Source organism: Manis javanica, chromosome 13, assembly GCF_040802235.1.
Source record: "Manis javanica isolate MJ-LG chromosome 13, MJ_LKY, whole genome shotgun sequence".
In the NCBI taxonomy this organism is placed as follows: domain Eukaryota; kingdom Metazoa; phylum Chordata; class Mammalia; order Pholidota; family Manidae; genus Manis; species Manis javanica.
Genome location: NC_133168.1, coordinates 2,623,758 through 2,648,074, shown reverse-complemented (window position 1 = coordinate 2,648,074; position 24,317 = coordinate 2,623,758). Strand labels below are relative to the sequence as shown.

The following is a 24,317-nucleotide window of genomic DNA, read 5'->3' as shown; positions in this document are numbered from 1 at the left end:
TAGTACAGTAGCTTTTATTATTGAACATTCCTAGCTTTAAAATCTCACTGCATTTTAACTCTTATTTGCTTTATTTTTCTTAACATTTTTTAAAAAACAACTTACATAAGAAACTTGTGCAGGAAAGGAATAATTCTTTTATAGCAATACCCCCTTTTTTAAGGGCAATAGTACAAAACAAAGTCAAAAAATAACTGCTGGAATTCTCTACGAGAAGGATCTGAGAACTCCATGGGCCATAAACATTAATTCACTTCTCCTAGAATGCGTCACGTTTCTTGGATGATAACTGCAAAAATCTGTTTCATTCCTTTGATTCAGCACTGTGAAGAGCCAGTATGATTGATATCTAGCATCACATGCCACCTAGAAATTAAAAGTGTTCCGTGATCTATTCCTTGGAGCGCTCTGATTTCTTGGTACAGTAGCACATAAGGCAGAGGTGACCGCCTGTTTACTGTCCTTACACTACAGGAAACTTTGCTGTTTGTTTTCTTTTTCTTCGCTTTCCTCTTCTCATGAAAGGTTTGAGATTTATGGCTTGAGGCTTCATAAACCTTTTGTTTTCTGCTTTTGCAGCCATATATCAAAGCATTAAAAGGTGCTTATTTTTATTTTCAATGACAAGAAAGGGAATGTTTTAGAGTTTATTTTCATTGCCATTTATAGAAACTCAAAAACCATAGAACAAACCCAGTTCATACTGATTGTCCCACGGAGCCTCTGAGTTTTTGCACACACTATAAACTAAGTGGTGCAGTTCAGATGCCCAGATAATGTGAATTTGGTGTTAATAATCCTCTTGAGGTTTTTCACTTTTTACCCAAATGTCTGAAACTTCTGGACCCCATCCCTAGGATTGGTTCTGAAAGGCTGAATGGATTTGCAGTTGGACTAAAACAAACAAACCTATATCCTTGGCTGGGAGGTTGCTCCATGAATTATGCATCTGTAGCCTTTGAGTCCCTTCTGAGGTTAGACAGAACTGGAGAGAGAGAGGCACCCAGATACAAATGTTCTAGAAAATTGGAGGTGGTGGCCAGAGTTACTATGGGAAAGATTTTCTGTCTTGTTTGCACGGTTCTCTTAGACATTAGGGCAAATGGCACACAACTGTTGGGATGGCTTGAACTTGGCTTTAACGCTGCTGGGAATTGGTTTTTCAGTCCGTACGGCATAATCCTCATCCTTGGAGATTTCTGCTGCCAACATGCTGGTGGAGGACCATGATTTTGTGTGCTTATTGACTGTCATTGTCCAGTCCAGGCACTCAGCTCAGGGAAAGACCTTGGCTTTTGGGGGAAACTGACGCCTCATTAAAAGGATCTCTTTTGATGCAGAAGAGCATGATTTAGCCGAGTCCTCCTCAGCGGTGTTACAGAAGTTGCTGAGCTTATTATATGTATCGATCGTATCATCTTGGTACATTCATGAAAAGAATGTCTATTTAATGTGGGCATGACCAATCAGGGCAAAGGCCTCCTGAAAGCTTGATATGACTGTCTCTTGGCCTTGTGGATGGTAACACTGAATCAATCTGGCTAGGTTTTTAAAAATTGCCAGTGCACTAAACCATCACAGACCAACCCACTTGAAGCTCTGAGCTGAAGTGGTGCTAAAGCAAAAAATCTAGCATCCTGGGGGTGGTTTGAAATGCCAGGTTTGTTTTGTGGAATCAGTAGTGTAATATCTTTTCTTTTTTATGCAACCCCTGCTGAAATCTAAAGTTGTGAAATTAAAGAGAACGTGGAACTTGCACGTTGAGGCTGTGCACACTCTGGTTTAGCCTCGGTGCTTTGTTTCAGGCATATAAATTATACATCCTAGTGTAATTCAGAAATGACAGCTTCTAGGGAGAATGAGAAAAGATGTGTTGAGCCACAGAGACGTTTAGAATATATACTTTTTCATTTGTAAGTCTAGGCTCAGGCTGCCTTGCTAGATAGAGATGCTTTTCTTTTTTTTAAAAATAGAAATTCATTCAACGAACATTTATTAAGCCCTAGTCTGTAGTATAGGGCCCTTCTTTTTATTTAATTTTTTTCCTGCTTTATTGAGATATAATTGATGTAACATTGTCTAAGTTTAAGGTATAAAACATGTTGATTTGATGCATTTACATATTGCAAAATGATTACCACCACAGCATTAACTACCACCTCCACCCTGTCCTGTAGTTACCATTTCCTTCTTGGTGAGAACATTTAACATCTACTCTCTTAGCAACATTCGAGCATATAACACAGTATTATTAACTATAATCATCATGCTGTACATTAGATCCTCAAACTTGGTCATCTTTAATTGGAAGTTTGTGCCCTTTGACCACTATCTCGCCACTTCCCCACACCTTCCACCCCCTGGTAACCACCATTCTATTCTCTGTTTCTCAGAGATGCTCTAAGGCATATGCAAGCATTAAGATCATTCATACACACAGTCTCACATCTTGCTTCCCAATCTAGCAGTTGATGCATTTATTAAAAATAGTCAACTAATACTAAAGCTTTAGAGCTGCCCAGCTATACCTATTGTTTTCACAGTTTGATATCTATAGTAGCAATAATAATGATAATACCTTACATTTATATATTGGTTTATAGTTCGTAAAGTGTGTTCATACATTATACAGTCTCGACTTGCCAGTAAACTTAAAGTTATTTGGTACTTTTATGTCACTTGTCAGAAGATAAATCATAGTGACCTTAGATTTCATGGAGAAAGAACCTGTCATTAATGAAATTTGTTAAGCAAATTATGCATTTGTTTTTAAAGTATACTCTTGCAAAAGGGAAATTCAAAAGGGAGACCCCTGTAGCCTATTCAGCATTCTATATGGTAGTAGTTGACAACTGAGGAATTACTTCTTTACTGAGATTCTGCTTTATCTGAGATAAAAGCCATGTTAAGAAACAATACCTGAACCAGAAAGCAATTCTAATTTAAATAATCGGAGCCGCAAAAATGGTTGATTCATTGTTTTCACTTTCACGATATTTTCTTAGCTGTGTTCATGCTTTGCTTTTCAATATTTTGGTGTTTAGTGGGGATATAGACTTTGCAGGAGAATATGCTTAAATACGACTTCCTATTCGTAAGCAAACTGGCAAATGCCTTTTTTTTCCTATTATCTTTAAATTACAAATGTCTGAAGCCCGGTCATAATTAGATGCCTCATCCTGAGACTTAAATGCGTTCACAATTTTTGAACATGATTTGAAAAATGAACATGACTCTGGGGAAGGTGGGGTGGGGCTGGCAGCAAATGGTTAGTGTGAACAGAATGCGATTTATGCATTCTTCTCAGTTATTGATTATGTAAATAAGAAGCCTATGCTTCTCTTTCAGAACTTTGCAGAAAACACCATGAATGAACTCCTTGGCTGGTATGGCTACGATAAGGTTGAATTGAAAGATGGTGAAGATATTGAATTCAGGAGCTGCCCTGCAGATGGAGAGAGCCGGCAGCACATTTCTGTTCTCAAAGGTAATGACATTTAATGTCCCTTTGTTCATGTGAAGGAGGATTAACTATCTCAACCTGCCAGAACTGAGCTGCTTTGGGACCTGTTTTGTTGATGATGCCAATGGTTGATTTAAATGTACAACCCCAATAGTGCTTTCCCATTAGCAGAATTCCACCGAATATAGAAGCACAGCATAGAACAAAAGTAGGCACAGCTTAATTTCCTTCCAGCAGTGGAAGAGCTGGCCAGACAAGTACTAGGGACCTTAAGTGCTGTGGTCCTGCCTGTAAACTTATAGAAAGGGACAATGTTTGCTAACTTCTTCTAGTTTCCTAAGTCCTTTGATGTATTATACCAATTGTTGGGGATTGATGCTTTCTGTTAAGTGAGATGTTAGGGTTAGATTTTCAGACCGGAAGAGAGAATCACAGTTTGGTGGGAATTAAAAAGGAAAGCCCTATTTTCTGTCTTGTGCTTGAAAATTTCCCCCACCCTCACTGCCTTGTATAAGTAAGAGGAGTAAGAGGGCAGCAGATGATTGGATCCTACATTATTCTGTAAGAATTTTTGTCAAAGCCCAGCCAAAGAGTGGAAATTAGAAGCTTGGCAGAGTTGAGCGAACACTGGTTGTCCTGGGGGATGGTAGTGCCAGCTATCTCATGAAGGAGGTCGAGAACCATTAGTGGGTGTTGATACAGATACTGAACTTATGAACCTAAATTTACAATGAGAGTTTGCCAAAGAAAGTATAAAAAGGCAACCCATTTGGGGAACTATAATAATATGTGGGTAAAAACGAATTGTGCGTCACCATTGGTAATTTGCTCAGTATTTGCACTGCATTCAGAATCCGGTGGCATAAACTACCTGTTCATGCATCTTATTTCCAGTCTGTAAGCGCTTTTCCGTAAATGCCTAGCAGTGAAATGTGAATGAGCCTTCCTGCAGGCATGTGGACTTGGACGTACATGACAAATTTTATGTTAAGCTTGCTATGAAATTGTACACGTCCTGCTGTGGAGATAGTATCATCCGTTTCACTGTAAATGAAAAATGCAAGTCATGAGTTTATATTCTGAAAGGTAATAGCTGGTGTGATAACTTGGTCTAGGTAATAGTCTTTGCCTCTGGGGAACACGCAGAGAGCACCAGGATATGCTACTAGAGGGACAAAATTGTTTTCCATATTTTTTTTTAATGATTTATATGCAAGGAGAAAGTTCACAAAGTTCATATCATTGTAAGTTTTCTCTATTTTCATTATTCTTAATTTTTAATGGATATTAATGGGTTAATTTAATGAATTTACCCTGTGAAACAATACTTTTCTTCCTAATCACTTGCTTCTTTCTCATGGGTTCCTTTCACTATGTTATGACCCAAGTTTACTAGGCAGTGGGACCTAGTCGCTGTGCTGGCGTTGGGGGCCTGTGTTAGTCTTACCGCTTGGTAGACAGAGAGGGATCCGTGCTGCACGTCTCTTTGAACATGGAAAAGCTTCATGGTGCTCAAGCCCGTTACTATGACACAATTAGGATGTTAGCTATTATAGCGGAGCAAATTATAAAGGGCTTGATTTGGAAATTTTTCGTAATAAGAATACAAAGGTCCAGGATGGTTTGTGGAGTTCTGGTAAAGTGTTGAAAGATTTGCAAAGACGATTTTGTTTTGTTGCATAGCCATGTTACCATGTTACTTGAGAAAATGTGGTCGTAAGGAAATTAAGTCCTTTTCTAATAAGGAATGTGATATTCTTCTTTTACAGAAAATTCTTTGCCAAAACCAAAATTACCTGAGGACAGTGTTATTTCACCGTACAATATAAGCACAGGCTATGCAGGGCTTGCCACAGGAAATGGACTCACTGACTCACCTGCAGGGTCAAAGGATCATGGCAATGTGCCCATTATTGTACCTTTAATTCCACCACCTTTCATAAAGCCACCAGCAGGTAAGTCGCTACTGGGGTTTCCAATGATAACAGTTCATAGAAAGTTGTTTTAACTATCTCATGAATATTATTAAATGCTCAAGTTAATTTTGGAAAAGACTGTCTAAAGACCCTAAGACTGTCTTATTTGTAGTTAAGAAACGTTAGTGTGTATTATTTAAAGTAGTAATGCTATGTCAGATTTGTCAAATTTAGGCAAATTCCTCAATCTACTTACTTAGGCTATAAACTTTAAACTGACAATAAACTTTTCCTATCACCAGCTACAAAGAAGTTATTTTCCTTCTCTGAAATTATCTGTTTAAAATTTTTTTTAAATAAAGGATGAAGTAATTTAAAAATAAGGAATATACTGACTGGTTAGCAAGAAAAAGGAGCCGTGGTTGAACTGGGCGGTGGTGTTGTGAGGTCCAGGTCTCTCCTCCGTGGGTTTTGAGAAAGAGGCACTTCTGTAAAGGGCGCGTGGAGGCTTGTTCCTCAGGACGCCTTCTTCTCTACCCACTTAGGAAACAACCAGACTGCCCGTCTCCACTGCAGAGTTCTTTCTACTTCCTGGAAAGCTCTCTTCCAGAGCTTTAAAAAACAAAGTGGACATCTGAATTTCACTTGCATGAAAATGTAATCAGCAATTCTTTTATACTTCCAGCCAATTAGATGGCAGTGTGTTAAGCTAGATGACAGCGGCTGAGCGTCGTGTGGTATTGCAAGCGAGGTTACAGGTACATTCCGCACAGAAGAGAAGCTCAGCGATGTTGTGTCTGGCTTGCTGGAAGAATTCTTGCTTGGAATTGTGCTAGAATGCTTAATTGCCACACTGGTTATTTTTCTGTATACCCAACTGAACAATGATAAACTCTGGGTTTTGATAGCAGCACTTATTGTAACTTCTAAAGGTAATAGTTCCATATATATTTTTAGGGCAGCTGGGTGCTTGGTTATGTTTCCATATACAGTAAAGCTGTTCGTAGATATGAACTCCTAGGCTTATGCTGTAGATACATTTATTCTGTATTCAGAGTGTTACTAACATTTTCTTTTGTGGTGTGGGCGCGCTCTCTTGCTTGGCTTCCTACATTTTAGCAGTAAACGTGTCCATTCATACAGAGGTTCTCAGGTATGTCATTAAAATCCATTTACCTATCCAAGTCACTTGTAATTACGTTTGCCGACCGAGGACTAGCATCAGCTGTGGATTGGTAACGCCCCCATTCTCCTTTGGCTGATTGTTTTGTGATGCGGAGGCGCCCCGATATCTCCCAAGGGCCAAAGATGGGTTTTGTATAGGCCACTGGAAGGAAAGGGTGACTGATTTTGTAAATGTAGGTTTCTTGAATGTACGTGCAGTGGCTGACGTGATGGCGATGGTGAGGGTATCCTAAGGCACTGTGACCAGGTCAGAAGAACACGGACTTCACATTCTGACACAGTGGGTTCAAATCTAAGCTTTGGCACTTACCAGCTCTGTGAACGTGGACAAGGTGCACAGCGCCCTTCTCCCTAGTTTCCCCATCTGTGAAATGAGGCTCACAGCTCCACCTCATGGGGTGGTTGTGGCTGAGAGCTGAGAAAGTGTATGTGAAGCGCTGGGGCAGCGGCCTGCCCAGGAAGCCATTCAGTAAACACCATGCCTCCTTTTCTTTTCCTCAGTCCTTGGGCTGCCCCAGGGTTATCACGCACAGAATTGGTGCATAAGAAGGTGTGCGTCCAAATGCAAATTCCCCTCTAAGATTTATTTGAGCTAAGTAAACAGCTTTGGAAATGAGCATAGTTGAGGCTAACAGGAGTTTGGCATGACACAAAACCTGCCCTGGAGTTTCCCGCTGAGCCAGCCACGTGGAATTCAAGCACATAGCTCCTATTTAACTCTAATTCCACATCAGATCAGGAAATAAATATGCAGAGGGATAGAGGCCAAAAACTGAGCCTTGGAAGTCTTAGTCGGAGGAACTCTGAGGAATTAGAAGCCAGAGTAACCGAACACCGGTGGTTTCATGCTGTCTTCCATGCAACTCCAAGGCATTCGTCGGTTGAAAACAAAATGTAGGGAAGGACATGTCTGATTTTGTGTGTCTGCTCTAAGCCTTTACTCTCTGCTACCCCAGGGTTCTGTATGACAAGATAACACAGAAGTTCTCTGCTTTTAAGGAGCTTACTGTGGTGGTCCCTAAGCAGAAACTTATAGGAGAAATGGATTTTGATTTAGGCATTATTATTTAGCACAGGGCTCAGCAAACTTTTTCTGTAGAGGGCCAGGTAGTATTTTAGGCTTTCAGCTATACTGTCTCTCCCACAGCTACTGAAGTCCACTGTTGTAGCAGGAAAGTAGCCCTACATAACATATAAACAAATGGGTGTGGCTGTGTTCCAGTAAAACTTTATTTACAAAAAAAAAAAGACAGCAGGCAGAGCTTGGCCCCAGGACCGTAGCTTGCTGACCTTAGTGCCAGGGTAAGATTGTTCTGGGATAACAGAAAGGTGGATAGAATTTCTAAGAGTCCGGCTGTGAGCTTTGCCAAGATGCTCTGTGCAATATCCCAAGGAAGGGCCAGTGACAAGGGCAGCAAAATAGAGTTTTTAGAGTATGTGGTGAGCTCTGGCACATAGTAGGTGCTCCACTCATAATTGCTGACTAAATGAATGAATGGCTGATACTCAAATCCCTATTGCAGCTACGTAAGAGAGTACAGGCCACTTTGTTGTTGACTGAGAAAATGCGAGTATCTTGTCTGGACTAGTCTCAGTCTGTCTGACCTTGACTCCCTGACAGTGATGTGAGGAATTAACTGTGGATAAGTAAAGCCACAGATTATCCAAAAATGTCCATTTGGTTAGTCATTTTATCCCTCCTTTTGCTAAAACTTTTACAGAGTTGTTATTCAAAGTAATAGATTGAGGCACACTCCTCATTAATTTCCTAATCGTGTGTAGATTAGCAGGACATTCTTGAGGGAAAGCAGTAGAAGGTACGAAGGCTAGAAGGAAAAGGCCCCTCAGTAATCAGCCCCTGGGTCACTTGGAGTTGACTGTGTCATGCAGGGGCCTACTTCTTAGGATAGGGAAGGTGAGGGCCGTATGTATGTGCTGGATTCCTGGAAATAAAACAACCATTAGCTTTCACATTATTCCGGCTGTACTGTAAACTGGCTCTGCGAAAAAGTTAAGACTACCTTGTTTGTATTAAACCCTTTATAGTTTCTGAAGCTCATTCACATTCATTATTTTATTTAAATTTGATTCTTACAGTAAACCTGGGAAATAGCATACTAGATATCATTAAATAAAAAACTGAAGCTCGGATAGGTTAAGTGATTTCTCAAGGTCAGGTGGCTTCCAGGTGCTTGAGCCAGACTACTGCTAAGGTCTTCTGACCCCGAATCCAATGTTGTTTTTAATATAAAGTTGCCTTTCTAGCATATTTGTCAGAACTTCCTTAGATTATATCAGAATAAGAAAACTCCCTAATTTGGAAGACAGAGACAGGGGATGCAGCTTGTTCCTGCAAAAGGTTATTTTTAAAAGTCCACGTCTTTGGGCTTTGAGGAGTTTTCTAACCCCAAGAAGCTGTGGTTCTGTGACCCGCGGTGACCTAAGGAGTGAAACCCCGGCTTGGTGGTGAGGGGCCTGCCGTCACGTCACGAGGCAGGGTGCTGCTGCTCCGAGGGGCCGGAGGCTGCATCTGGTCCGCAGCTGGTTCCAGAGCGGGTTTCCCGCGCCCAGGCCGCTCACCGCCGGAGTCCGCCCGCCTTTGGCCCGCGTGGGTCCCGGGGGAATGCTTGTCACTGCGAACAGGCTTGTCGGGTTTGCACTCCTTCTGCACAGCTGCATACAGAGGTGTGGGTGTCGCTTCCTCAAGGGTCTGGGAACTGCTGTTCTGTTCCTGCCCCCCTCTTCTTCAGAGAAAGGGGACTCCCCGGGCCTTGGTGATTACCACAAACACTGACCCTGCTCCGGCCACACGTTTGTGTCCGATTTTACCCAACTGCCAAGGCTAAGCTGCGCTTCTCCCCTTGGAGAAGACAGAATCTGGCCCTTGGTGTAAGGTTTATGACATCACAGTCGTTACTGTGGTAACAGACTTGTTATAAACACAGGAGAATATCCTTTATTTTGCTTTATTTTTTACTCTCCCAGCGGTGAAGGGAATCACCATGATCCTTAAATAAGAATCACAGACTTCTTGCACAGTCCAGAAAGTGAACAGGATAAAGCTTTGTCCGACGGAGCCTTCAGTAAAAAACAAAAAGTGTTGTAAGAATAATTTTAGAAAATAATAGAAAGCATTGACCAACTCTTTCTTTTTATGTAAACATTTCTTTATCTTTTTAATTTGAATTAATACGCAAGCCTCCTTCTTGGCTAATTAAAAAAAATCACAACGTAAAAAGTGGCAGAACAGATATCAGCAAGAGTTTTGAAGGATAACTCAGGTTAACGATATTGTCACCTTGCTGTAATTCTTCTCTTAGAGATTTTACTATGGGCTGAGCCCTTTGGGGCTTCGTCCAAAGAGGGCTGAGCCCGGAAAGCCTCTCCGCCCGGGCTGTGAGAACAGTGCTACGGGAGCCCCCATCAGAATGCTTGCACCTGCCCTGCTACTCCGCACATTGGACTATTGAAGTAAAGCCATTTAAAATGGATGGGAAATACACATTTTTGAACACAGACTTTATACTGGTCTTTACAGTTTTGCAAGTGTAATAGCGTGCTCAGCCTCACTGACCGCCACCCGCCCTCATCCATGGGCGGGAAGGCTGGGCTCCCCACCTTGTCTCCCTCTAGTCAAAGTACACAGTTGGGTGGGACATGCACTGGGATTTCTATCTCCTAGTCTCAGACTTGCTCCACGACAGCATTTTGCTCCCACGAATTAAAAAAAAAAACAATTCAATGAAACTATTAGTATAATTGTATATTTTTTGTTTTTTATTTTGGTATCATTAATCTACAATTACTTGAGCAACATTGTGGTTACTAGACTCCCCCTATTATCAAGTTCCCACCACATACCTCATTACAGCCATTGTCCATCAGCGTAGTAAGATGCCATAGAGTCACTACTTGTCTTCTCTGTGTTGTACAGCCCTCCCCATGCCCCCCTCCGCCCCCTGTATTACATCTGCTGATCGTAATGCCCCTTTCTTCCCCCTTCCCACCCATCCTCCCCAGTCCCTTTCCCTTTGGTAACTGTTAGTCCATTCTTGGGTTCTGTGAGTCTGCTGCTGTTTTGTTCCTTCTATTTTTTTCTTTGTTCTTATACTCCACAGATGAGTGAAATCATTTGGTACTTGTCTTTTTCTGCCTGGCTTATTTCACTGAGCATAATACCCTCTAGCTCCATCCATGTTGTTGCAAATGGTAGGATTTGTTTTCTTCTTATGGCTGAATAATATTCCATTGTGTATATGTACCACATCTTCTTTATCCATTCATCTACTGATGGACACTTAGGTTGCTTCCATTTCTGGGCTATTATAAATAGTGCTGCAATAAACATAGGGGTGCATATGTCTTTTTTCAAACTGGGCTGCTGCATTCTTAGGGTAAATTCCTAGGAGTGGAATTCCTGGGTCAGTGTAATTGTTTTTTATGAGGAAAAGATGAAATGCAGCAATTTTTTCTAGTGGACATTTCACAGAAACCTGCTACAGAAAATACAATGTATCTAGGAAATGACATTTTAGAGCCGTGCCTTCTGGCTGCTTTTCCCAGAGACTTATATAAGTTGCCCAGTGCAAGTCCAGAATCCCTCTGAATCCCTGGATACTTTAAAATGGCATGTGAACAAATGAAGGGCTCTACTTCTCTAGATGCATTTATATGGCAGTTTTGAATAAAACGTCTTTTAGTTCAAATGGGAAGGGACTTTATTCTTATTCTCTGCTGTGTTCCCGTGTGTGAGGTGAAAAGTTGGGTCCATTCACACAGCACACACAGGTTTGAATGGAGGGAGGTGAGATCAAGCTCCTAAGACGAGCTTGATTTCCTGTGTGTAGAGAGTCTTGCTTTTCTTTGAAAATAATGACCATTTCCTGCCTTTCAGGATGGTTTACTTTTGGTGAGCTTTCCAAATTTGTGTTCAGTCATAGTCATGGAAATATGATATATTTTTTCAAGCAGATCTTGAAATACTTAAGGAGCTATAAGAACTGGGCTCTGAGGAATCCTTAGCTTAACTGAGAATATGGAAACAGTCACGTGACTAAGCCCTATGTGTCCAGTGGAGTAACCCACAGTTAATAAGCCTGTTGCTTTTCAGCTCTTACGATTCTTACATGGAGTTGTACTTGCAGGGAAGTGGGAATCAGAATGTGGTTTGCATTATGATCATTATTTATTTTATCTGTGATTCAATATTCTCAGCGCTTGCCTATGAGGACGTATTCCAAATAGCCATTGAGAAAACAAGATTTAATCAAAGTTGCTTTGCCATTTATTTATTTGTCCAACTTTTAAAATGTGATTATTAAATAAAATTACCTAGAGTTAGTGGGATTTGGATGACTTGGTATTTATGTAGCAGATACATTTCTCAAAAAAAAAGAGGAGAGGTTCACTGAAGCCTCAGATTTAGGTCGTTTGCCAGATCAGTTAGGACATGGGCAGGAGGAATCCTGGTGACTGACAGTGATGACATGATCTCATCATAGCTCATAAGCTAACAAGCACTTGCTATAGGCCAGGCGTCATGCTAATAGATTATCTCATTTAATTTTGAGAACAGCTCTGTGTGGATGCTATTATTAACCTTGCTTTACAAATGAGGAAACTGAGACCCAGAAAAGCTAAGCAGCTTGTCTCTGATCACACAGCTTTTCCCTGGAAAAACTGATACGGAACCAAGACCCAGGTCCTGCACCCACACCCATGAGCACTGGCTTGGCCAAAATGTCATGTCGGTCTTTCAGCCAATTGCATATTTACTGTATGCTCTTCACATTGTACCAGATAATACAAATGTGTATGTATTTATATGTATATACACAAATACAAATATATATACAAATAGATGAATATAAATATAAATTATATATGCACGCAATACCTATATAATACAGATTGCTTATGTATGTATGTATGTATGTATATAATGCCAATATTAAAATGTTTATGTAGGTATATAAAGTCATCCCTGACCACCAAGAACTTGACGGCATCCTTGGTGTGTAACAAAGCATCATTCTAGTCGGGCTTCGGGCAGTATAGTTCAGCAGCGTTTGGAGGGTGTGCAGTGGGAGCATAGACGGACAGTTCAAGTTGAATAGCAGAAGTCTACAGGGAGATAATCAGGAGCTGTTGTGTTTGTACAGTTGAGGAGGGATGGCATCCGAAACAATGTAGGCGAGAAAATAGTCATTTGAAATTCAGAGTGATGAAACATATCAGCTACTATGATGTGGGCCCTGTTCTGTCTTTCTTTATACAATCAAGTAGTCTTGAAAAGGTGTTGAGGCGAATTTCAGTTTGTTCTGTTATTCTTAATGCCAAATGGGATGTGTGGTCTGAATGGGAGCGTGCTGTGGAAGGACCGCCGGCGCAGAGCCTGGAGACTTGTGCTGTAAATGCTGGCTCGGCAATTTGCTGTCCATGTCGTCTTGGATAAGTCACTTAGCCTCTCTGAGTCTCAGCTTCCTTGCCTGAAACATGATGTGGTGAGCTTGTAATTTCCCTACATTTATAAAATTGGGGTTTTTGTGACCTATATAGTGAATCGCCCACCTGATTTTATGATTGGAAAGAGTCTATTTTAAGATGCCATAATACGTGTGTGTTAAATGATTAAACATACGTAAAGCAAACTCATTTATGAGTGTAATTAAGGTGGCTAAAAAAGTCTGATGGAAGATTTATACTACTTAGGGCAACTTTCAATGATTGTTCATTTTTACTCTGAAAGAGTGATTTGAAATAAAAGATTTAAAATTAAGAAAAAGTACTAGAAAATGTGAAATATGAGCAAATAAAAAAACTATATCACCTGTATGTTATTAGACCTAATCATTTTGATGTTACACATACATAGTGATCACTGGAAGTAATTCCAGAGTTTCTACAAAAGAGAAGTCACATTGTGTCGAATTTAACTTATCAAAACCGGCACAAGAAGAAATAAAAAATGCAAGTAGTTCAATACCTATAAAGGTGTTATATAATTAAATCCCTTCTACAAAGAATATTCTAGACCCAGATAGCTTCAGTGGTAAATTTTACCAAACATTTAGGTAAAAAATAAAACCAAACTTAGGGAAACTCTCCTAGAGAACAGAAAAACAAGAAATACTTTCACTCATTTTATGATCCCAGCATGACCTTGATCCCATCACATGACAAGGGCATTAGAAGGAAGGAAATGATAATTTAATGTAATTGGATTACATTAAAATGGAAAATTTCTGTTCATCATGAACACTGATTTAAAAAGTCCTGAGCAAAATCTTAGGAAACCAAAACCAGTGATAAAAACAAAAGGATAATACATCATGACCAATTTGGAATTTTTCTAGGAATGCAAAGTCGATTTACATTCTAAGAACCAGTCAATATAATGAGCCACATTAACAGAATAAAATAAAACTTCGTATATAGTATTTTCAATATATGCAGAAACAAATTTGATGAACTTTAGTACAATTAATAATAAAAACTCTTGGCAGAGTAGGAATAGGATGGAACTCCATTAATATGGCAAAAGTAACTGCAAAATACCTACAGCAAATGATATTCTTAATGGTGAAAATATTGAGAACTTTCCTCTTGAGGTCAAAAATGAGATGATGATGACTACTATCACGACTTCTATTTAATTTTATACTGGAATTCATAGACAATGTAATAAGGTAAGAAAAAGAAACAAAAATATAAACTTTAAAAGATAGAAATGGCATTTTTTTTTTTAGATCCATGCTCCTCCACCCATGTTCAGGTAAACTACTACAATTAATGAGTACATTCATCAAGGTCTCTAAACGCAGTCAATGCTCCAAAATTCATTATATCTCTGACTACCAGTACAAGATAATTTGAAAACAAAACTTAAAAATATCTAAAATACCATTTAAAATAGCATCAAGCCATCACATATCCAGGGGAAAAAGATCTAACAAAATATGTGCAAGATTGTTACACAGAAAACTGTATAAATATTGCTGAGAAAAATAAAAGAAGATGCAATTCAGTGGTGGGACACATGATTATGGATTGGAGGCTAAATATTCTAAAAAGGTAGATTCTTCCTAAATTGATCTATATATTTAATTCAGTTCTGATAAAAATCCCAGCATGAAGTTTTGTGGAAATTAAAATCTGTTTCTGCAAGTTACATGGAGATGCACAAGGGACAGTATATCCAGGACAATCTTGAAGAAAAAAATATTGGAAGACTTATACTACCAGATCTTAACATTTATTATAAGACTAGAATAATTAATTAAAAATTAAATAGTCTTATATTATTATTAGTGTTCATCGGTGCCATTTTTGTTGTTATTCTTCTCTTGAATATACTTTAAATTATCTTTTAGGAATCTATTAATCTGTATTTGAGGCATAAACAAGAAAAGAATATTTTCTGTTTCTCATGTCAATTTTCTTTTGCTTTATTTCTGTAAAGAACCTTTTCTTATAATTATGAAATATATTACATTTTGGAACAGTGCATAAATCATAAGTATAGTCTTTTACAAATAATGATACCTGTCCATTCACAACTTCTTCCCTTCAAGATGTAACCACTTTTGTGGTGATCATTGCCTTCTTTTCTTTTATAGTTTTAACACCTAAGTATGTCCCCCTAAGCAATATAGTTTATATTTACTATTTTTGGTCTTCAGATAAATGAAATTATGGTGGCCAGCTTCTAAGATGGCCTCCAATGATCCTGGCCTCCCAGTGATCTCTTCGGATATTGAATCAGGGTTGGTCTGTGTGACCCACTTCTCAGGCTGGCATAAAAGGTTACTGCAGTTTCTGCCTAGTTTTCTCCGATTGTTCCTCTGGGGGGAATGTGAGGAAACTGGAGCAGTCCTGTGAAGAGGCCCCAGGCTTGTGATTGAACCACCTTAGAAGTGGAACCCCAAGTCCAAGCCAAGACTTCAAATGCCAGGGGCCACAAAAGATATTGACTGTCGCCTCATGAGCAACCTAGAGCCAGAACTGTCCACACACCTCCTAAATGTCTGATCCACAGAGACCATGGGCAAAATAAGTGACTTCTGTTGTATTAAAAAAAAAAGATAAGATAATAATACATAGAGATTATTGCAACGGGGGTCTAGAAACAAATCTAAGCAGAGACTTGATTTATGGCAGATGTATTAGCTTGGGTTCCCAGATCAGAATAGCATAGCCTGGGTATGTAAATAACCACAATTTGTTTTCTCGCAGTTCTGAAGAATGAAGTCCAAGATCAAGGTCATCAGAGTCAGTGTCTGCTAAGGACCCTGTCTAGGTTGCAGAGCTGCCTTCTCCCTGTGTCCTCGCAGGGCAGAAGGTCCCAAGCTCTCCAGTGTCCCTTCTCATAAGGTCACTAGTCCCATTAGACCAGGCTTCCACCTTCATAACTTCATCTAACCCTAATTAGCTCTCAAAGGCCCATCTCCAAAGAGCATCACGTAGGGAGGCAGGGCTTCAGAGCAAATCTGGAGGGACGCAAATATCCAGTCCATGTCAACAAAGATAACGATGCAGAACAATGAGGAAAGGATAATTTTTTTCAATAAATGTGTTCGTGGAAAAAAATGTATGTTGATTCTTGACACCATTCAGAAAAGTCACCATTCAAGGTTGCTAATCTAAATGTGATGGAACAAGAGGCTTATAGAAGAAAGCCTGGGAGAACACATTTATGATCTTGGGCAGGCCGATGTTTCTTAAATCAAACACTAAAATCACTAACCATTAAGAAAAAGATGGATTAAATAGACTCTATTATGGTTAAGAATTTCTGTTGATTAAGAGACATCTTTCAAAAAAATGAAAAGACAGATCACTGAGTGGGACATGATGTTTGTAATGCATGTCCCACAAAAGATTCATATTCACAATATAAAACAAACTGTATAAATAAAAATAAAACAGTCCAATAGAAAAATGAGCAAAAACCGTGAACAGGCACTTCACTCAAGAAAATAACCAGGTAGCTCATAAGCGTATTAAAAGTTGTTCAATCTCATTAGTCATTAGGGAAGTAAACTTTAAAGTCATAATGAGATACTAGTACACCAACATTAATGACTAAAATGAAAAAGACTGATAATACCAAGTATTGTGTAGGATATGGAGCAAGTGCAACTCTCATACACTGCTGGAGAGAGCGTGAATCAGTATGACCATTCTTGAAAGCTGATTGCTAATATCTATGAATGCCAAACATATATATATCCTGTCGTCCAATAGTTTTATCCTAGATATATACTCAACACAAATGTGTATGATAAGAGCCAAAGACATACAGAAGAACCTTCCTAATAGTGTCTATTCACAGCAGCTATAAACTGGAAACACTCCAAATGTTCATCAGCTGTAGGTGACATGGTCTCCTAGGGTCAGTGTCTGCTAAGGACCCTGTCTAGGTTGCAGAGCTGCCTTCTCCCTGTGTCCTCGCAGGGCAGAAGGTCCCAAGCTCTCCAGTGTCCCTTCTCATAAGGTCACTAGTCCCATTAGACCAGGCTTCCACCTTCATAACTTCATCTAACCCTAATGGTGGCCTTGGGTGGCCTTGGGTGGTGGGTGAGTGAGGGCCCTGCGGCTGAATGTGAAATTGTGTGTGTTAATTCAGGGGAAAAGATTCTTGTCTCAGAAAATACTGAGTCCTTGACTTAGAGGCCTGGATTTCAGAAAAAATTTTCGAATTTTAACTCCTCTTGATTTGAGCAACTAAACCCTAGAATATAATTTTAACATTTTTATCCTATACCTAGTCTGTCAATAGCTTTCTCAAATCAAGTGTTGAAAATTTTAGCATTCCTTATTATTAAAGAATTACCTATTTACATGAAATATTTCATGGTGAAGCATAAAAGTTAAATTATAGGCATAAGACAGCATATCTCTTATGGTGTCTGCTTGACAGCTGCTTCTGATATGGTGTAAGGTGGAGAAAAGTGAAGGGGTGCTGGGTGAGGGGCTCAGGAGGGTGCATAATGCTGAATACCAGTGGCTCTATCAGGGGCTAGCAGTGGTTCCCAGGGGGCATTTGGCGATACCTGGAGATATTTTTGGTCATCACACCTGGGAGCGAGGGCGCTACTGCCATCTAGGCGTATGGTGGGTAGAGGCCAGGGGTGCTGCTAGACATCGTACTAGTGCCTTGGCTGAGAAGCCAGGCTCTACAGCGATGACAGATCGGTGTGTGGGACACCTCTTGTGCACCACTTCACATTCTTACTCCAGCAATTCCTGTAGTGCTTGGACAGCTGGGGCGAGCGCATTCTCGAAGGACCTTGCCTCAGGCCGGCCGCTTACGTCTCCAGCTCCTTGCTCTAGGGCTTCTCTCATGGGCACTGGCAACCCCTTTCAGCACTCACCAGGTCAGTTAACCCACTGGGTCAGCGGGGCATGAAAGCTGGTGAATACACTCTTCCTCCTTTTGTCCCCTGGGTGAAAAGTTATGAAATATATTTCATAAACTCAAAAGAATGTTCTTGGTGATTGAACACCAGTCTCCTTTAACGGTGGCTGGCTCAGTAACACGTTCTTGCACTGGCTCCTGTGTCCCACCAGGTTCATTCTCCTTGTCCCTCACACCTGCTTCCTGGAATCACATGCCCAATAAGCTACCTGCATGCGAATCATCTCAGATTCTGTTTTCTGGATAAAAGACCATGTGTGCGGAGGTCCACAGTGAAAGATCACAAATTACTGGAAAAGAATTTAGGTAGGGTAAGGATTTCATGAGCATGCATGTTTGGCCCTTTAAAGTGAATCATAAATATACAAAGGTATAAAAAGAGGGTACAGATCCGTAGTGGTGCAAATATTGGTGAACTCAGAGCCACTTTTCAAACTGTCCTATTAGCCAGAGAATTTTCTAAGCTTCCTGTGGTAAGGGCGAGGGACAACAATGGCTATGTAGAAGGATAAAAAACAGAAATGAAGTCAGAAGTTCAAGAAAAAAAGGGAAGGAAAAACAGTGTCCTCTGGCTGTACTTCTTTAAATGGATCTTGTTATTTTGAGAGATTTAGAAAGGATTTTAATTTGAAGTGACAGAGGAGATCATCTCCTTAAATTCCCTCTTTTACAGATGAGCAAAGTGAGGCTGGAGAGGTTAAATGACCTTCTTGAGGTCACTGAGGAACATTAAGGGCAGAAGCAGGACCAGATCTCAGCTGCCAAGCAGGGCCCCCATCTAAGCATGGATCCTAATCACACACCTCTGATCCCTGGGGCAGCCTGTTACTTGTCTTTGGTAGGGGGGTGTGACCAAGCCAGGATTCCAGAACACCCTCCCCAGGCCACCCAGGAGCTAAGATGCTAACAGGATATAAGAGAAAACACCACTCCCCTTCCCCTTGCTTGCAGAGGGCGGCTGTGCTTCCGGAATCAGCGTAGACTTGAATGCACTGTTTGCTGTTATTATTTGAAGATAAAAGTAAAGTTTGGTTAAGAAAGAGAAGTGGCGGTGAAATTGGTAATTCATGTTATTCTAGGGACGTTCCTAAAGTTCTTGTAAAACTGAGACTTGGTTCATGGACTTGGCCAAGGAGAGTGGAAATAGTGGTTGCATTCTGTCCCGGGGGCTTTCCCTGGGGTCTCCCCCTCAGGCAGCTTTGTTCTGAGTGACCCCCAAAGATGGTGCCCTTGGTTCCTTTCCCTCCACCCTCGCCCCTGCCCCGGGCACCCAGCCACCCAGGGTGCACCTGGTATGGATTCTGCGTTATCTTCTCCTGCTGAGGTCCAGTGTCGGACATTTATTCCAGTAAACAGGACAGACGAGCTGGTTTGCAGTCTGGCGGAGGAGACAGTTACCAGGAAGGGCCTTCCAGGATGGAGTTGGATGAGATATGAAGGAGCAGTTGGGCCGAGTCAGTTACGGTGAGGAAGTTACAGGTGAGGGAGCAGCACGTGGAAGGGCTTGAGGCAGGGAGAGAGCCTCAAGGAAAGTGAAGGATGCCAGAGCCAGCAGCAGGCGGGATGAGAGGCCGGCCTGGTGTGGGGGCTGCAGAGGCCCTGCCAGGGAGGTCCACTTCCCCTCAGGGACACTGGATGCACTGAGCAGGTTTTAGCAGATGGTAACAGCGATGAGGTCAGTGTTTCCGGAGATTCCCCACCCCCGGAGTGGAAGGAATGACCTGGACGGAAGTGAGACAGGAGGCCGCCATGTAAGGGCTCCTCTGGAATGGACAGCAGTAAACTCCAGAAGGACAGACACCAACAGCAGAGCCTGTGCATAAATAGATGTGGCAAATATCGAATGAATGAACATATTATCAAACTATTTAGTAGGACTGGTGATCAGTCAGAATGTGGGAGGTGAGGTCAGGGGGAGTCAGGAAGGAGACCAGATTTCTGCAGGCAGGTAACTGTGTGGTTGGTAGGACCGGGAATTGAAATGGAAAACACTGAAGGGACAGGTATGGGCAGGGGTGTGTGTGCAGCCTTGGGCCTGGCGAGTTACGATGCTGGGAGGCAGTTGGAAATAATATCTCACGAGAGGTAACGACGTCGATTTGGAAGTCTTCATCTTGTGGACGGCAGCTGGAGTCACAGGAGCACACAGACGGCATGGAAACATGCAGAGGGGGAGAGGCCTCTGAATGAGTCCCAGCTGGTGTGGCCCTCCACCTTTCCCGTAGCCAGGCTGCCCTGGCATGCTACGTCTCATCACATTCCTGAGTAGGGATTGGCATGGAGCCCTTCAGAGTCCCTCAGCCATTCCTTAACCACGTTCAAGAAATCTGAAGGAGTATTTCGGGATGGGAAGGTGGGGAGGGAGCTGACGGCGCCCTGCAGGTTCGCCCTGGTACTTGTAACCCATTGACTTGAATGAAGGTCCTGCTCTTCAACCTGCTGGGCCTGCAGGTCAAGTCGTGGAGAGGAGCAGAGGGGCTGAGGAGGACAATACCACTTGCTGTGAACCCTGACCCGCTCCCAGGTGTCCCTTTGACCCCCTGTCTCTGGCCTGTCTGTTCGCCTGCCCTGAGATGGTGGTGCCTGTGAGGTCTGCTGCTTGGCTGGGCGGCTGGCGGTGTCGGGAAGTAGGAGATGCCTGCTGGTCATGGTGGGGCTGCTCGTACCCGCTCTGTGGTCACTAAGAACACCTGGCTCTGTGACCCTCTGGTGGTGGCAGAGGCCTGGGAGCAGGTCTGGCTTCTCTGTGGACCTTTTCTCCTGCACGCTAGCCATTCACCCTGGGGCAGCCGTGGGAAGCTCCCCGAGGACTGGGGGCACGTCGAGTTCGCTGGTGTGTTTCCAGCTCCGGGTGTAGTGCCTTTGTCTGCAATTAAGGTTTCCCCTCTGGGGAGATTTGTCAGCCACTGTGGGACCTGTTACGTGTAATTAATGGGACAGCCGGTTTCAGAAGGGGAAATGAGCCCTTCAGACAAATCATATGCAGTGGGAATACTTCCTCGTTCTGATACCCTACGTAGAACAGCTTGATGCTTTAGTTCTAATGTGTGCAGTGTATTTCCTGGAGGCACTGCCCAGGTTTGCTGTGTATGCCCTTTGACCTTGTTCCCTGTCCTTAGGCTCCTGTGCTTGTTGGCGCAGGGAGTGGACTCCAGCCGCATAGGGGGAGAGGTCTGGAGAGCAGACCCGTGGTGGCAGCAGCGCTGTCCCTCTTGGACTGGTCAGAGGCATAGGGATGACATCCATATTTTACCAGAGCTCCTTGTCCACGGCAGCCACCCAGTGAATGTGTCCCAGCCAATCTGCTAAGGACGAATCACTCTCCTATTGCTTTATCACTGACTTCTACCGTGGTCTCTGTAGGGCTTTATAGGAGAAGGGCGTTTGAGGCGTGCGGCAGATGCCGCAGGACTGTGGACCCCCTCGGTTCAGGCTGGTGGTGGTGGTGGTGGTGGACCGGCAGGCGTGGGCCAGCACACGCAGCACGACCACGTGGCTGCAGCCCTTGTCTTTTTGCCCAGTGCGGTCAAAGCTCCTGGCGATGCAGGATCCAGGGCTGGGCGAAAGAGGGGAATGCTCACTGATAATTGATGAGCCATGTGGAAGGACTCACGTTTCAGGGCTGACGCAGGGCAGTAGGGCAGCACATCCCAGAGAGACATCCTCAGAGGTCCAGCCCTGTGGGTCGCTGTGAGCCTACGCATCCGTGGCCAGGTGTGCGAAGCGCAGCACATTCTCCCTCCCTCTCGAAGACCCAGTCACATGCTGGCGGAACCAACACGTCTTACAGTACAGAGCCTGTTCTTTGACTTTCTTGAGCCCAATGTCTTCTGGATGTAATTGATCATGGAAGCCTTTTAAGAAACAATAGCCACTGAAGTGTCCTGTAGGGTTAGTGTTCTGCGAGATGTGCTCTGGGAAATGTTACATCGAGGATCCTGGGCTTCCTGATTCTGAAGTTCTACCCTTTTTCCTTTCTGATTCCAGTGTCTTAGGGTGAGTGCGTAGGAAAGACAGATTCTCCAGGAAGCACTGAGAAGTGGAGGTGAGGCTGTCAAACTGACTTAGAAGAAGCCCCCCGACCCCAGTGAATCAGAATACGGGCAGGTGTTCAAGCTGATGTCAGGGAGTCGCAGGTGCTTCGTAGTGTCTTATTGAAGAACCCAGGTTCAGTCTGGCATCCAAGAGAGAATTGCTGTTTTGTGACTTTATGGGATCTCTCCTTTTATTTTTCTTCTTTGTTTCAATATTGGGAAAATAAGTGAGGAAGGGACAGTGGGAGTAAAGCAAATTCAAATTGTTTGAGTTCGACTACAGAGTCAGTTTTCGCACAGAACTCTGGGCTTCTTCCTGGTCTGCTTGGACTAGAAACAGGGAAATGGATTTCTTAAAATTTGGATGATTTCTGGGTGAGTTATATTCCTATATTTGGTAATTGTTTAGCTCTCACTCTTAAATCAGTCCTTTCCTTTTCGTTCCCACGGTCACTCTGTAGGTTCAGGACTTCATCTCCATTTCTCTGCCTGCCTGCATGCATGCATGGGTCCTGTGCCCAACTATTCATTCATTCAGCATAGTGGGAGCCCTGCCGTGTGCCAGGAAGGCACCGACACACAGAGGTACCTGAGACCTGGGGCCCGCTCCCGTGTTGCTGCCGAGCCTTCTAGATACGGAACGAGATTCCAGTCTTTCCGGATCCTGACCCACCCTGATGCGTACCGTTTCTCCGCGCATCTCTGGTCCTGCCGTGTCCTGAGAAACGTTCGGGAGCTCTTGATTACCTGTGGGATGGAGAGGGGCCCCTCCTGCCCCACAGCGAAACAACATTCCGGGGCTCCTTGTTCGCGCCCCACGGCCCCAGGCTGATCTCCTGCTTTCTCTCCATACAATCTTGGTCAGCTGGGTGGCTTCGGGCCCCTTCCCCACCTTGCGCCTGTCTGCCATACCCCAGCCCCTGCTGTTCCTCCTCTTCTCTGGAACTTTCTACCCCTCCTGATTCCTCAGGACCCGCCTCAAAGGCTGTGCTCACTGGGCTCTCTCAGATTTCTGAGCCTCCCCTCCCACATCGTGTCTGTTGCATAATGAGTCACACACTTTTCTGTCTGGTCTCTTGGGAGCAGGGCCATGTCCTAGGCACCCCAGCATTCTTGACCAGTTACCTAGCGAGGGACCTGCATGGAAATGTTTAATTCATTCTCAGGGCACATCATTTACGTGTGTGTGTGTGTGTGTCTACGTCTGATACACACCTGTATCATAAATAAAATCGGCTAGAAAAGTTCTGTGAGAAAGTTGACAATTAATTTTAAGTGCTGTCATTTTGTGTAATACGTGCTCATTCCTTTCATTTACTGGAACTACATTTCAGTTTATGTATAGGGATTTAGATTTTATTTTGTGGTTAAGTACTGCTCTGTTTAGAGGGGTGTGGCTTATTTAAATTCTTGAAATCACTTCAAATGATTCTATTTCTGAAAGAAAAATAGGGATAATTTTAGGTACTACAAAGAATCATAGTTGATGGAACCTGTATCATTTAATTGCATCTTTCCTTTTAATGAGAAATAAGAGCAATACAATTTTATTAATTCAACCTCTATTGTTCGGAAAATTTTGATAGTTACCACCATGGCAGACATTTTCAGTTGCTCCCGTGACACTTTTTAATAAAGCAAACTTCTCAGGCACTTAGAAACATCCACCCATGTGTGGATAGTTGATACAATAATTACAAAGAATTCCCATCTATTAATTACAGAATACCTGGCAGTATGGTGATATATTTGGCAACATCTTGTCAACTATTAATATAAGTTAAGTAATTTCTAAAAAGAAAAATTGTAAGTGAAGCTTTTATTAAAACTAATAGTTTTACCCTTTAGTAGTCTGAGTTAGTGAAATTTAACCAGTGACTGGGTTTCTCTTAGTATTTAAAGATAGTGGTTCTACAGATGTCAGCCATGGCAGGGGTGTGATTGAAGGGACTGGTGCCCACTCATCCAGGCACCTTGGGACTGCACACAGCTGACACCCACCCTTCTTCCACGGTTCTAAGTGTCAGGAATGCTAAGGGAGACTCATTGACAGGTGGAGGGTGCCTACTTCTCTCCTCGATCCTCACCACAGCTGTAGTTAGGGTGAACATTACTATCCCTTGAACGACTAGCCCATGTCACATAACCAGAAGGGGCCATATTCATACCCTCACCAATGTTCTGATCAATCTCTCTGCACCCCACCATGCTGTCTTTCAAATGATAACAGCTTAGGTTTGCAGAGCAGTACGTATCAATTTCTTCATCTGATTAAAAAAAAAGGTCACCCCCTGAGGCTG

The 24,317-nt window shown here is 42.5% G+C and overlaps 1 protein-coding gene across 6 annotated transcripts in view; it reads left to right on the top strand.

Moving 5' to 3' along the window:
- SOBP (sine oculis binding protein homolog) overlaps positions 1-24,317 on the top strand; it is a 150,221-nt gene that overhangs the window by 9,586 nt on the left and 116,318 nt on the right. For 3 of the 6 annotated variants that reach the window (XR_012124682.1, XM_073220836.1, XM_073220835.1), the window contains exons 2-3: positions 3,349-3,487; positions 5,233-5,418. Coding sequence is in view for 2 of the 6 variants with exons in the window: in XM_073220836.1 (XP_073076937.1) it covers positions 3,349-3,487; positions 5,233-5,418 (325 nt within the window). In the remaining 4 variants the exon portion in view is untranslated. Of the gene's footprint in view, positions 1-3,348; positions 3,488-5,232; positions 5,419-24,317 lie in introns of those variants that run through there. The other 3 variants (XM_037012253.2, XM_073220837.1, XM_037012254.2) reach the window with 2 other exon arrangements.